At 38.7% G+C, this 15894-nt stretch overlaps 1 protein-coding gene and 1 long non-coding RNA gene across 4 annotated transcripts in view; one reads left to right on the forward strand and one right to left on the reverse strand.

The window, feature by feature from the left end:
- LOC113919581 overlaps window positions 1-7197 on the reverse strand; it is a 202221-nt gene extending 195024 nt beyond the window's left edge. For both annotated transcript variants that reach the window (XR_003519053.1, XR_003519052.1), the window contains exons 1-2: window positions 6908-7197; window positions 3496-3605 (exon numbers count right to left, since the gene is read on the reverse strand). This is a non-coding gene — a long non-coding RNA (uncharacterized LOC113919581). The remainder of the gene's footprint in view (window positions 1-3495; window positions 3606-6907) is intronic.
- A 213-nt stretch (window positions 7198-7410) lies between these two features.
- The window catches only part of GLS (glutaminase), an 82527-nt gene continuing 74043 nt past the window's right edge, over window positions 7411-15894 (forward strand). For both annotated transcript variants that reach the window (XM_027588929.2, XM_027588930.2), the window contains exon 1: window positions 7411-8048. In XM_027588929.2, the coding sequence (XP_027444730.1) occupies window positions 7630-8048 (419 nt within the window). In that variant the 5' untranslated portion in view covers window positions 7411-7629. The remainder of the gene's footprint in view (window positions 8049-15894) is intronic.

Raw genomic sequence — 15894 nt, forward strand, 5'->3', positions numbered from 1 at the left:
GCTGCTTTTAAGGCAAGTCACTGAAATACTGAACAGATTATTTAACATTTCTGTGTCAATTTTCTCATTTGCAAAATAAGATTGTACCTATCTGCCAAACTCAAATGGCTGTTATAAGGGTAAAAACTGTTATGAGGGTAAATGTGAGGTTATATAAGAAATTGGAGAGCATCATGAAGATGTAAGATGGAGACCTTGAAGGGTCAGTGGAATTTGGATGGGTAGAGGGAAAGGGGCTTAGGACATACAAGATGATAAGAATGGTGTAAGCAGACTCCAAGGAGAAAAGTCAGTTAGGTGAAGGAAAACTGATAATTTTGGCAAGAGTGGAGGATAGCAAGTTAAAGTTCAAACACTAACCAATAAGGTTCAAGTACAGAAGTCTAGTTTAGCAGAAAAACAAAGCTGGTTGACTTAATATGGCTCAATACTTTTTTGTTGGGAAAGAAGGGAAGCAAATCTAGAGTTACAGAAATGATTCAGAGTCCAAACTGGGGAAAGCTTCTTAATGCTCATTGTACTCCAACTCTACCCTTTAAATCGTGCAAGGCTATCATATGTGGCCCTCAAACAATATGCATATAGGTTAAATGTAGATATATAATTTAGTGGTGTTAAAAAATGAGAGAGAAAGGGGATGTGATAAATTGTAACTCAAGGCAAAGAGAGAGACACAGAAAGAATTTTCTATAGTGTGACTTTGAATCAATCAGGATGTCTTAATGGAAACCCAGATTCAAAATGATTTAAGTAATAAGGAAATGTATCACATATAACAAAGGAGGGCAGGCATCAGAACTGGTTGCTCATGAATGTCAGTAGCTCATGAATGTCATGGAGATTCTAGACTCTCTCTCCACTCTGCTGGCCTTGGTTTGTTGGGTTTGTCTTATGTTAGTTCCTCTCTTTGGTAGCAATAGAGCTGCAGCAGTTTCATGGGGAATGGAATTTCCATGGCTGGCTAGGACTAAACATCTGGAGTAGAATACGTGCTGGGGAACAAAGCTTAAAGAAAGTTACATTGCTATCATCATCTGATTGTTCAGGACAGGGTTGGAAATGTAGCCCATGGCCCAAGTTATTCTTGCAGATGTTTTGTTTCACTAGTATGGTGTTAAAAAAATTGAATGAGTTGTTTACTTTTATAAATCAGAAGACTTTATTTATTTTTAAAAATCATATTTCGGCATTATCTTAAAGAATCCAAAGGTCTAGCTAACTGTGCCTGCATTCCACTTAGCTAAAGCTGGGTAGGGTACATTAGTTACTTCCCCTTTAGAAGAGCATTCCAATTCTAATTTACTAGAGCCTCATCATTCCCTAATGCATTATAACCTAGTCTGCTTTACTCAAGTTACCTACTGAGCCTTTTACTGGGGAAATTATTCCCAAAGATTTTTAAAAGCTCTGTGCTGTTTTTATCCATAAACATATCTCTTGTAGGCATTTGTCCAAAGGCTCAAAAGAATAGAAGGCAAGGACCACAACTAGCAGGAGAGTGAGTCTTTGCCAACTCCACTATGTTAGTTGAGTGACTTTATTAACTTATAATTTTCATAACCATAAAATTTAGCAATTGACACCTGTCCCCAATAGGAATGTTACAAAGATAAATAGCTTAGCTGCAAAGGAAGGAAGGATATATTTTATTCATATTTTATTAATGAAAGTATTCCTTCCATATTTATGTTTGAGAGAGCCAAGAACCAAATAATTTTTTCTATAAGGTTTTCAGTTAAATATTAGTCACTCTTACCTTTTGTAAAGCCTAATTTAGTTCAAGGATATTGTCTGTTGGTTGTACTCTTGAAGTATGTTTACAGAGCAGCTATATTACTTACTAGTTCTATCGGCTAGGCAAAATTAGATAAAGTTTAAAAGGAATCATTAAAAAGTGAAAATTGGATTTGTAATATTTTCTACAGTTAAAATTGTTAGAGAAAGGAAAGAGCTTTCAACATTATAATAAAGCTTCTTTAATTATAAAATATTTCAAACATAGAGAGAGCAAACATAACAAACATGTATGTATCAACTCCCCAGGCACCATATTTGCTTCAAATTTTAAAAATTATTTTTTTAAAAAATCAATCATTACAGATACAGTTGAAGTTCTCTGTGTACATCTGTTCAATCCCATTTCTCATTATAAATACCCAGAAATAATAGCCACTATAATGAATTTGATGTTTATCATTCCTATGCACATTTGAAACTTTTAAACCACACATATAAATCTATAAATAATATATTGTTTTGCATGTTATACAATTTTATAACCATGGCATCATAATATACATATTCAGCTGAAACTTGCTTTTTCTCAACATTGTTTTTGAGACTTACCTACTTTAATACATGATACTGTATTAATCTTAAATAATGTATATTAAGGTTATATGCAAATATCACATTATTTTAATTCATTCTCCTACTGATAAAGAGAGTTTTTTTATATATCAGTTTGTTGTACTATTGAGGGTGCATATGAATAAAGTTCTGCCTCAGAACATACCACATCGTATTGTTACTGTGAGAAGCAGCTCAATCACAAATCAAACTTTCTCTTGTAGAGTTAGCTTCTTGTTACTCATAATTGGACAGAGGGAATCACAGTAACTATAAATGTCAGATGCTTAAAAAGTATAGAGGTATAATGGGACACCTGGGTGGCTCAGTTGTTTAAGCGACTGCCTTCGGCTCAGGTCATGATCCTAGAGTCCCGGGATGGAGTCCCAAATCGGGCTCCCTGCTCAGCAGGGAGTCTGCTTCTCCCTCTGACCCTCTTCCCTCTCGTGCTCTCTGTCTCTCATTCTCTCTCTCTCAAATAAATAAATAAAATCTTTAAAAAAAAAAGTATAGAGGTATTTGAAGGAACCCATACTCTATAAAGGATAAATACTGATTTCTTTTTACCCCAGAATGTCAAAATACATTACTGTGGACTCATAGTTTTTCAAAAATGTCTGAATTTTGGATTTAGCTCCATAATTTCAGTAGAGTTCAGTAATTGGTTTCTGGATTGGTAATATGACTTTACCATTGGATGAGCATAAATATACAAAAAACCAGGCTCATTTTTCTTTTTCAGAGCTTAGAAAATGTGACAAATTTCAGATGCTGAACCAACATTAGATTTCATAGTATAAAACTAACATAGCATAATGGATATAAAGCTTATACTTCAAACCACTAATTTCCCCTAATTAAATCTAAATATATATGACATATTGAAATATCACTCAAACATCTCCTACCTGAACTTTGGTTTTAATCATCCCTGAAAGAGAATGCCTATTCTGACTGTCCCTTCAGTGATACTCAGTTTCAATTGCTCTGGAGGTTGACTGCCTAACTTTTAGAGTTCTCAAATACTCTTTGTAATCCATATTAGTCTCATGGTGGCCAAGTTGTCTTCATTTAAGTTGGATGATACATCAGTTAACCTAAGTTAAGTTATTCTATTGTAATAATCCCTAAATCAAAATTACTTACAGGAAGGTTTCTTTCTCTTCATGTTATTTGTCAATTGCAGTCATCTTCAACTTTGTTCCATTATTCTGGGACCCAGGTGAAGGGGCATCACCTCTTTGGGACATGCCATTCTTGTCATACAAGGAAGAGAGAGATGTTAGAACTAAGTAATGACTATTAAATTTCCTGCTCAATGTGGCACTCATCACTTCCCTTCATATTTCATTGAACAAATTAAGGCAAAAGACCAAGCCTGCCATTCAACAAGGTGAGGAGGTAAAGTCCTCCCATTGGAAGGGACATAAATATTTGGGAACAGTAATTTGATTTACCACAGAGGTTATTTTTATTCTCAAGAAGGTATCCTTTTGATTGACTTTTGGAATATTTATAAAATCATTTTTTTTAAGTTTTTACTAATCATACAAGCAAGACTTTCTTATCTTTGAGATGGGGTTTAGTCCAATTTAATATTTTCTATTATACTACCAAAAATAAGAATTAAAATTACTTTGAAAAATTAATATCTAGAGAACTCATGCATATAATTGTGATCTAAGTATAACCAATATTAACATTATAAACTGAACTAATTGAAATCTTTACCATATCACTCCAAATGAAGGAAAATAACTGATTACCACCCCACTCCTGTTCCAGCCATCAGGAGGCCCACAAAAATAATTTCATGTAGTTAATAGTTTGGATGAGACCGTTCAAGTAGTCTCTTCAAATGTGATGAAAATCTATTTTTGTGTGACATTACAAGGAAGAGAGATTTAATTTACATAGGTGGCAAATAATAGATTTTTAGATTTAATTATATATGACATGTACATTTTCTTTTTAATCTAGCAATTCTTCTTTCTGTAGTACTTTTTAACAGTTATTTGTAAATAGTTGGTATCTTGGGCACTGAGCCCAGCTTTGCTTAATCTTACTGTCTTTGCAGCAGTCTATTTCTATTTTAAGATACTTTGGTAATTATTGGTTTGTTTTCTAAAAATGGAGTAAATGATCTCATTTTGGGGAGCTAACTTCTTCTTAAATGATTAGATGGTTTAAAACAACTCTGGCTTTTCGATAACAGATGTGACAACAAAATCACACTGCACAACAAAATTTATTCACTCATGGAATAATAATAATATTATTATTTATAGCTAGCACTTATAAAATGCTACTGGTATTGTTCTAAGTGGTTTACATATATTGATTCATCTAGTCCTCACAACCCTGTGAGATAAGATATTAATATTATCCCCATTGCATAGATGAAGGATCTATAATACCTACTTTAATACAGATCTAAATTCAGCTTTGGAATAATAAGTCATGGTTGACAGGATTTATCAGCAAGACTAGGAAGTTGGCCAGTTAAAGCAGGAAACCAACAGAAGAAAGGGAAGTAGTAGCAGAAGCTGTTTAGAGGTTTCCTGAATCCTACTCTATTCTCTTAATAGAAGAATTTCAAACAAACAATTTAGTAAATTCTTTTAAGCTGTTAAGCAAATTATTTTCTACTTAGCTTTAGGTCAAAATAACAACCTTTTAGTTCTTGTGAAAGGCAAACTCTGGAACTTATACATAGGTTACATTATGATCTTGAAACAGTTTTTTTTAATCTTCAAAGGAACTCAGGAACTCAGGAATTGTTCTTCTAGTTAGAACAGAAACAAAGTGCATAAATTCCAATTTTCCTTTGGATGGTTCATTACCTTCTCAATGGCTATGGGACCACAACCTATTGTGGGATGACTGCACTTAATATAGTAGCAAAGAGGAAGTCTATGAGTAGCTCTGACAATCTAGCCACCTGTTAATCTGGAGACACATTTTCTATTTTTAAGATATGTTGGTGGACCATTGTATGTGTATAAAATGTTTTTATAGGGATAGATTTTGTTTTATATGATGATATAATGTAACAGGTAAACAATTAATGTAAATAGTAATTAACTCCAATTCATGGTCACCCAGTTGTCTTTGATTTAAAAACAACTGAAGATTAAAAACATTATATAACATAAAGAAATCAAATGAGAATATGAATTTTATTTATAGTAGTTTTAATTTGCTGTCTATAACTTTTTCATGGTTTTCACAAAGGGATTAAATTTCATCAGACTCTAAGTTCTTCTAAATGTTAGGAGTAACATATGCCCATTTTTATAAGCTCATCCCTGAAAGTAGAAACTCTAGAAAACAATCAATTACTAGGTTTGCTTTCCATATTTGTTAAGTATACTATAAAGTATTTAAACCTTTAAACATTAGAAAGAATTTTCACTTGAAAATTAGAGAAACTAAGAGAAAAACCAGAAGGAAAATAATAACTGGATTTGTCAATAGCTTGGATGGGGTTGAGAGAAAGGAGACAGTCAAAACTGATAACCAGTTATACCTAAGAGATCATACAGTATTCAGGTTTATGCCATTGGTGAGTCAGACTGGAAAGGTTAGGCAGGGATGGTATTACCTTTCCTCCAAAAGTTGATGTTCCTTTTCCTGAATATATTATTATTTTGACTCTTCAAATTTTAGTGACAGGTAACATTAAGTAGTAATAAAAGCCCTATAAATAATTTGCAATTGTCTTAACTTTTTTTAAGGCAATTAAGTGATTTACACATGATAGCTTTTTCCAGGTTCTTCCGGTTAAACAGCAGACAGAAAAAATTTAAACATGGCAAGACTCTGACATGTCAAAGGTCACATAACCTTTAGGTACAGCCAGATTTCCTATTAATCTGGTAGTATATTTTAAGACCCATTAGATTACGAAATCCAGGGATCAGTTAATGATGTACCTGACATACATACTGTTTCTTAAAAACCATCCATTAATTTTTGTGGATCTATGCATTTAAACGTAATTGTTTCAAGAAATCTTCTAAAACCCTTTTGTCATGTTGTGCAGTGCATAGGTAGTCTCGGAGAAAAACTCGAGTTTATCAGATCCTTGGCTCTTTTTCCACAGGTCCAAAAGGATAAATGGATAGAGTGACACTAAGCTGAAACCATTTAAAGAACCAGTATTCGGATGCACCTATTTTAAAATGATGAAGCAGCTTTTAAAATAGAAAAGTATCCAAAATTTTGCTTTCCAGCAAACTAGTGTTAAGGGAATCACTGCGGTCCAAAAATATTTTTGAGATATCAGTGTACATTAAAACAATAATTTTTAAAAAAGAAAGCCGTCGTATTCTGGAATTTCTCCCTCTCTTCACCCTAGCCAGATCTCCAACCATCCAAATGGCTAAGTCGCATAGCTGAAAGGATTTTGCTCATTTTTTCCAAAACACTTCACATCTGGGTAGTGGCCAACCATGGAAAGTTTCAAGTCAATGTAACATTTGGGAGGGAGATGAAGCTCGTCTGGGGCTGCCTGCTCTGGACCGCGGCCACCAGAGGTGTCGCCTCACGCCCTTACCGGACAGCCAGGGCCAACTGCAAGCTTGGACCAGCCGACCTCCGACGGCCCAGCCCGACGCCAGCTCCGGCCAACCCGGCCGACTGCTGGCCACTCGGCGGCAGGGGCTCTTGCCCGTCAATCTCCCCAACGGGTTCGAGGCCCCAGAGTCCAGGAGCCAATCCCTTTCGTAAATGTCGAGACCCCTGAGTCCCCAGTTCTTAACTAGCGCAGCCTCGCGGTTGGCAAAGCAACAGGGAAGGGACTAAGCTAGAGCCCGGCCTGGCTCCCACGCCTCACACGTCAGTTTGGTTCCCCTCCCCACCCGCCTGCCCGCCACTCCCCCGCCCGACTTTTCGCGAACCCGGCGCGGAGAGAAATTTGACTGCTCCAGTCACCAATTAGGAGAGAGGTCGAGGATATGAGCCAATCGGAGTGGGGAAAAGGGGTAGGACGCGACCGTCCTCCCGCCCCCGAGAGGGTGAGCGCGGAATGTCTCCGGCCCTCCCCTGCGTCTCAGCCTCAGTGCGGAGTCCTCGGCAGCGTGAGGAGAAGCGGTAGCCGGTAGCCTCGGTGGCGCAGCAGAAGCTGCGGGAGCCGGTCCCGAAACCACACCCACGTCGCTGCTCCTGTCCTCTTTTGCCCTCTCGGCGTCCCACCGGAGACCGCGTTCCCGGGGGAGAGCGGCCGCCCACGCCCCGAGCATCCTCCCCTGTCGAGCGGGTGCTGACAGACCCAGCGGCATGATGCGACTGCGAGGCTCGGCGATGCTGCGGGACCTGCTCCTGCGGCCTCCCGCCGCCACCTGCGCGGCTCTGAGGCGGGCACAGCCCCTCGCCACACAGTGCCGGCGTCCCCAAGGCGGGGGACAGGGGGCCGCGGGCCCAGCGGCCGCCGCGCGACTCTACCCGTGGTGGGGCGGGGGCGGCCGGCCGGCGGGGCCCCTCGCGCGGGCACTGTCTAGCTCCCCCTCGGAGATCCTGCAGGAGCTGGGCAAGGGGGGCCCGCAGCAGCAGCAGCAGCAGCCTCAGCAGCAGCAGCAACAACAACCCGGGGCGTCGCCGCCCGCGGCCCCATCGGCTCCTGGCCCCAAGGACGGCTCCGGGGAGACTGACGCGTTCGGCAACAGTGAGGGCAAGGAGCTGGTGGCCTCAGGCGAAAAGTGAGTGTCTCCGCTAGGCGGAGGAGGCCTCCCCCTGCGTGGGGCCCGAGCGCGGGCCCGGGCCTGTGGTGGGGCGGGATGGGAGCGGAGGTTCGAGAAAGAGAAAGAAAGAGATGCCGGGCGGCCTGCGCAGTCTGCGCCATGTGATTAGGTCCGGCCCCGCCCGCGCCTTCGCTGCCGGCGCCCCTCCGTAGGCCCCCACTTCCCTTCCCCTCCCCCGGCGCGGGCCGCCCGGGAGGAGCCGCGGAGGGGCCGGAGGGGCCGGCCTGGTCCCCTGCCCGGGAACCGCGGCCGCCTGGTCCGCGCCGCGTGCTCCGCTCCCCGGCTGCAGCACCTGGCCGCCTGCCCAGCTCTCCGTGGGTGATGCCACACGGACATCTCCACCGAGTGACATTCAGGAGTCGGGTGTGGAGCATACCCTGTGCCTTCCCGACTCCTGACTCGTCGCTTTTCAGCCTCGGGTTTCCTTTGTAAGCCAGCCCTCCTTCGATCTCTGCCACCATCTCTTTAGAAACCTAGCGTGGCAGAATATTCTCAGTATTTCTGGAGTGGCTCTTTCAGGCGTGGTGTGGAGCCATCTGGGGCACCGGAAATAATGTTTTCGAAACGAGATTAGGAGGAAAAGAGTCATGTGGCCGAGATGGGGCACGCAGTACGAGACTACCTGTTTGCAGCGGGGACCAGCTTTGGCCTGTCTGATGTCTTTCATGAGATGGGCGAATTTTTAAAAAAAATAAAAATAAAAATGGCCAAGGTGAAACGTGACTGGTAAAACACTATGAAAAATCCGAGTTATGTAGTTTTTGTGACTTAAATAGTGATAGAATGTTAAGTCATCTATGCCACACAGTTTTGACTTAAAACGAAATTGTTTTTTCTTACACAATATATGAAGCAGTTTCTTAGATATTTTGTGTAATATAAATGGACCCAAACTTGGTTTTCCCAGTGTGGGTAAAAATATATCTGTATGCTTTCTTTATACTTTATTCCTTTGCTGACATTGTACTGACATTACGCGACCTCTTTTGCCTCCCCGTGGCTTATGTTACTGTCTCCAGCCTCATATCACCTTAAGTCAAACTGAAAGTGTCGTTTGATTTTTATATTTTCAATCTCAGGCCTGCTTAACATTTCCTGTAATTGAAGTTGGCACCTTCCTAAAACATTCCAAGCTGAAGTTTTCCCAGACTGAAAAATGTTACTTAAAAAAAAAAACATACTTGGTGATGGGCAAAACTTGTGGTATTCTGTGATAATGGTTTTGTGCCACAAAGTAGACTTAGGACCATAGGCAGGTCATTTAACATCTTTAGTTAGATGATTTAAATCCCTTCAGGGTCCAAAAAGCTAGACTTCTGTTAAATTTCTACCTCTCTCATGTTTTTTAGGGACTAGCATGTGTGTGCTTAATCTCATCTGGTACTCTCTTGTACCTTATCATCTGGCTTACCAGGCCTGGAACTAATTTAAATACCTGAGCCCAGAGTTACAGAATTGCAAAATGCAATTGCTAGCGTTTAAAAGTTGTCCTATAGGCTATAGGATGGGAGCAGCTTTCTGTTGAAAATGTCTTCCAGTCTGTGTCTCTTCAGTGGCTTTAGTGTCCCTCTTTTTTTCCTTTTTGTCAGATAGGAAATTGAGCTCAGAAGTTTCTAGCTTCTTTGCCTTCAGAATAAGAAATTATCTCTTAGCCTTAACTTTGAAACACTTTGGCTAATACTTACTGACAATGACACATAAAAATTGTCCTGTATCCTAACCACCAAAGAAAACCAGTCTAGAGAGGGAATCCTTCAAGAATATTTGCTCAGATGCCCCGGGAGTTTGAATGACCAATAAGATAATCTTGTTTACCTTAGTTCAAAGGAGTTTATTTTTCTGCCACCAAAGTTTGGAGTAATAGCTGTGACTGGCTCAGGAGCAATCCAAGTATATGATAATCTTGAGAACTTTCAATCAAGGATTTAAAGAGTGAACCCCAGCTGCCTCCATTCCACATACAAAGTTGAAGAGCACTGGCCTCAAGATTGCCAAAAAATTTTTAAATCATACTAAAGTTTCGATTTCCTGAATGATCTGGTTTCCAAATGTAGCTTTCCTCCTTTGACTCCTTCCATTTTGCCTTTATGTGATAAACATTTCTCTCATTCTGGGAGGTAAGCTTCCAGTTGATCCTGTTATCCCTTTGTAATGCTTAGCTTCCAAAGCATAGTTCATCCCGCAGTCAGCAAGCCATCTGGAATGCCAACACTCCGGACTCTGCCAGGTTTTATGGGGGATTATTAAAAGAAATAACCATGTGAAAATTAAATGAGTTGACATTTTGTAAAAGGCTTAGGACAATATTTGATATGTATTAAATACTACATAACTTTATTAAATAAGAAAATTGCTTCATTTATTGTAAAACATGACAAGGACATTGGCCTTTGAATTTTAGGCTCGCACATGAGAAATTTCTTTTGGTTTCTTAGTTTCCAAAAAGAATTTGAGAAATTATTGTACTTTTTATATGAAACTAATTTGCACTGTTTATCTTTTTGGCCTGTTTACCAGTAAGCTCAGAGTGAATTTAATAACCATAGCAATTTTATTAATTAGCAGGGCTGAGGTATTTCTTTTTCTACTTTACTTGGTCTGACTATATTTTATTAACCTTACTATATTATTTTCTGGAAAGAGGTGGGATATAAGCACATTAACCTATTTATTTCCATAATCAAATTCTTTGAACCAGTGTCATCCTAGGCTAAGCCATCTCCTTCAACCAACTTCAGTCTGGTCTAGATTCCTGATTTAGCTTAAGCTTTTACTACTATCTTAAATATCTGATAGAAAATGTAATGATCTTTGCCCAGTTTTGACTGTAGTGCACTTAATTTTTGTTGCGATCATTTCATCATTTTGAAAACCACTTGGCTTGGCTCTCTTCGTTTTTTAAATTGTTCTCTTTGCTTTCCTGGCTCCTTTTTGGATTTGCTCATTGAGTAAACCCTGAGGCTAAAGCATTTGCTTCTTTCCCACTTGTCTGCCTTCTCAAGAGCATATGCCTTCTCTCAGCTTTGACTTTCATGGTAATATTTCATCTCTCATCCACACTCTTTTCTCACATTTATCTCTACATATTTGATGACCCAAATTTAAAATCTGTGCCCCCATATTCATTCTTCTGTCCCATTTCAATCTATTTTGCATACTGTTCTGAGATTAATTATAGAGTTTTGATTTCAAACTACCACTCTCCTTCCAGAATATCAATACAGGCTGGGAGTGAGCCTTATATCAAAATCACAGACCATGCTGCAGCATTCGGTATTCTTGATCAACTTTAATGCCAAATGCTTGCCCAGCATGGACATTTTATCACACTGTTCTCCATCAAGCTTCATTTCTGTAAAGCTCAGAAGTGGGTATCCTGTCTTAATGAAGAGTCTCTGAAAAAGGCTAGCAGGTGGGGATGAGGGACATTTTTGTTAACCTTTTGTTTGGACATTTTGTTTAATTAGAAAGGAAGAAGATATAACAGAGAAGGACTAGGCTGGGAAAATATCAGCACGTGTATGTTCTTTAATAAGCAGGTAATTCTTATAGGGTACAATATTGACAATACAGGAAACAGTATTCCATTAAAACAAGGAGATCATTTTTCCCCTATCAGATGGGCAGATGTTAAGTTAAATCAAGCAATGTAGAGGGTGAGGGGAATAGGAACTCTTACATTACTAGTGGAAGTATAAATTAGTTCAGCTATTTTGGAGGGTGGTTTGGTAGTATTTGTCAAAAACTTCATACCCGTGTTGCAGTTAGTAATTGAATGTTTGCTCATCAGCATGAAGTCATGGCATTTAAAAATATATTTTAAATTAAATGTGCATAGTTAAAAATATATTAAGGGGCACTTGGGTGGCTCAGTTGGTAAGTGTCTGTCTTCCAGCTCAGGTCATGATCTCAGGGTCCTGGGATCAAGGCTCTCCTCCCCACCCCGACTCATGAATGCGACTTCTCTCTCAGAATAAATAAAATCTTAAAAATAATAATAATAAATAAATTTTTATATATATGTATAAAGTGAAAGAGCAAACAAATATTTTCAGCTAGCTTCAGATTGTGTAACTTATATTTTGGTAGTTAATATTTATTAAATGGAAAGTGAGGGGCAAAGAATCATTGAATCATAATGCTGTAAGAATTAACTCTCAAAGTAAGATTAAATGCCTATGCATTTCAGCAAACACTGAATTGGGCCTATACAACAGTATTGATAATGAAGTTGAGACAGTATTTGGCAGATATAGATCATTTTAAAGTGAAAGAACCTCTCTGAAATAGGTGACAAATTCTGTCATCCTTTAATAATGCATTTGCTTTTAATTTGTAAAAGTGAACATATTTACAATTCACTTAAAATCAAGATTGAGAGTGTATTTAATTGGGGGATTTCAGTGAACCCCTCTGATTTTATTTGTGATTTTCTCTGTTAAAAATGTTTTTCTAGATTACAGTTATCAGTGAGTTTCAGTTATTCTTTTAATGGCCAGTCGTAACATACACCATAACGTTATTTGCTGTCTGATATTTACATTAAACCACATGCATCTATTTAGTCATGGATATATTAATTTTTAGATGAAGTTCACTGAAAGAGCATGAATTAGATCTTGAACTTTAGTTTCTTTGAGTCTTAGCTTCTTTTCAGGCTTTACTGTTTACAGAGAAGTCTGCCTACTCAAAATCAACTAACTCAGGAAATGACTACCAAATTGAATTCAATTTTTTTTATGAGGCAGTAGGTAGGGAAAAGTAATGGGTAGGAGGGACCCTGTTTTAGTCTGAAAAAGCTAAGTGTCATCTTGAAGAGAACTTTGTTGAAAACATTTGTGAGTTTGAGTTTTAAAAGATTATTTGAAATAAGTAAAAAAGATACACTACTTCCTTGTGATCATGAAGTGAAAAATTATGGCTGTAGAAACTAAAAGTCTGATTGTAGGTTTTGCATTCTTTGAGGAGCTCAGTCTTTAAATGCTGTATAAATCAAGGAGTTGTCTGCCTTTTCACCTTTTAAGTCATTTGCTAGTAAGAGGAATGCTTAAGAAAGCTGAGTGAACAGATATATTTGTAAAAATAGTTACTAATTGCTGATATCTCTAAGTGAGATCTTTTAGGTAGACACTTACTATGATTTTATCCTGGGATCTACTCAGGTATAAAATTTTGGGGGGAGTGCCTGGGTGGCTCAGTCGGTTGAGCGTCTGCCTTCGGCTCAGGTTGTTATCCCAGAGTCCTGGGATCGAGCCCCGCCTCGGGCTCCCTGCTCAGTGGGGAGTCTGCTTCTCCCTCTACCTCTCCCCCTGCTTGTGCTCTCTCTCTCTCTCTCTCTCTCTGTCAAATAAATAAATAAAATCTTAAAAAAAATAAAATAAAATTTTTTTGGTTATGAGACACAGTGCATATGACTAATTATTGTACTTGGTGATTTTTCTGGCTACCTACAATGTAGTACGAGCGTGTTAATGTGTCATTTTGGCTTCCTTTGGGAAGTGTTCTCTGGTTGGTATGTAACATTGCTTACTGATTCCTGAAGAAACATTTATAGTGAAATCACTAATTTTAAAACATGGAACTATTTACATTGTATAATGGAGAATAAGTTGATAACTTTCAGGATTTGCATATATATTTTGCCTTCTAATTTCCATTACAGACCTCTAAAGTTTTTTTTTTTGAGATTTATTTTATTATAGAGAGGGGGAGGGGAAGAGAGAATCTCAAGCAGATTCTGCACTGAGTGTGGATCCTGATGAGGGCTCCATGCGGGGCTCAATCTAATGACCCTGACATCACGACCTGAGTGAAAACCAAGAGCCGAAATACTTCACCAAGTGCGCACCGTGGTGCCCCTAAAAAAGATTTAATTTATTTCTTTGAGAGAGAAAGAGAACAACCTGGGGGGAGGGACGGGGGAGAGGGAGAAACAGACTCCCTGCTGAGCAGGGAGCCCACTGTGGGGCTCGATCCCAGGACCCGGAAATCATGACCTGAGCTGAAGGCAGATGCTCAACCTACTGAGCCACTCAGGTGCCCCTAAAAATATTTTTTTAAAAAAAGATTTTATTTATTTATTTGAGAGAGCACAAGCAGGGGGTGGGGCAGAGGGAGAGGGAGAAGCAGACTCCCCACTGAGCAGGGAGCCCAATGCGGGCCTCTATCCCAGGACTCTGGGATCCTGACCTGAGCTGAAGGCAGATGGTTAACCAACTGAGCCACCCAGGCGCCCCTAAAAAAGATTTTTAAATTGTTATCTTCATGAGGGTATTCTGAGTGACATAGGCACTTAAGATTCTTGGTGGGAGTTCTTAAGAGTACAAACTTTTTAAGAGCAGTTTTTAAACTGTATGAAACTTTAAATATATTCATACATTTTTAGGAATCTAGGCTGAGTTGTAGAAAGATGTATTCACTAATATTTTTGACAGTATTATGCATACTAGAGAAGAATGGAGAAAAACTTGTGTTCAACGTTAGTGGAATGGTTAAGTAAATGATGATATATACATCCCTATGAGAGTCTCTTATTCAGTCATTTAAAATGTATACAATTACTTTTGGGGGTATAAGAAAATGGTAAGCCAGAAGTTAGAATACAGAATTTTCTGTGCAGTATTATCTTAAGTGATCCTTAAGCTTTAAAAAAAAAAAAAGCTTAGAAAAAGTATCTGAGGAAAATAAACTGAAATGGTATTAGCAGTGGTAGTTTGTGAGAAGGGGCATGTTTTTCCTGCCTCTTTAGAGTTATTAAGATTGCTCATTATGAGTACAGTTGACCCTTGAATAATGTAGAGGTTAGGGGTGCCAGCCTCCCCTCACAGTCAAAAATCCCCTGATTTCTCCAGAACTTAACCACTAATAGCCTACTGTGGACTGGAAGCCTTACCAGGAACATAAAGAGTCAATTAATACATATTTTACTATGTTTTATGTATTATATTTATATTCTTATAATAAAGTAAGCAAGAGAAAAGACTTATTAAAATCATAAGGAAAAGAAAATACATTTATAGTACTGTACTGTATTTAAAAAATCCACATATAAGTGGACCCACATAGTTAAAACCCATGTTGTTCAAGGGTCAACTGTATATATAACTTCTGTAATTAGAAGAACCACATCTGTTAAATTTTAAAGTTGTAAATCTCTACTTTGCTGTCTTAGTCAGCTAACCTAATATCCTGTTTCTGGTACATATAACAGGAAGTACCTACATTACATTAAAAAGTTAAGAAAAAAGATCATGAGTGGATTTGTACAGCTCTTACTTATCAGCATTATCCAACTGATTCACTATTCGCAAACATCAAGCTTTTTTATTTCTAAACTATCCTTGGCGTAAGTCTCCTTAGAAAATGTTGCATATGTTTTGCTACAGTAAAAAGTTATAATGAGTAGAGTTTAACATTTCTTGTTCCAACTTAGGTTTTACCATAAGGGAGGTAGCATGGCTGTAGTGATAATCTCAGGCAAGTGTTGGCAAACTTTTTCTCTGAAGGACCAAATAGTACATATTTTTGGCTTTGCATGCTATCTAGTCTGTGTTAATACTATTCAAATTAGCTGTTATAAGCAAAGCTGTCATGAACAGTAGGTAAATGAATAGGCATGGCTATCTTGCAATAAAACTATGTACAAAAACAGGGGCACTGCTATAGTTTGCTGTTGGTGGCCCCAGCACTAAACTGTATTTAGTTGTGTAATGTGTTCTCTCATATTCTGATTGGTTCTACTTTGAATGAGTTTGTTCCTTTGTGGATTTTTGTATCTTGTGTCAGCTGCTGCATCTTGTTCCTG

Source organism: Zalophus californianus, chromosome 3 (genome assembly GCF_009762305.2).
Source record: "Zalophus californianus isolate mZalCal1 chromosome 3, mZalCal1.pri.v2, whole genome shotgun sequence".
In the NCBI taxonomy this organism is placed as follows: domain Eukaryota; kingdom Metazoa; phylum Chordata; class Mammalia; order Carnivora; family Otariidae; genus Zalophus; species Zalophus californianus.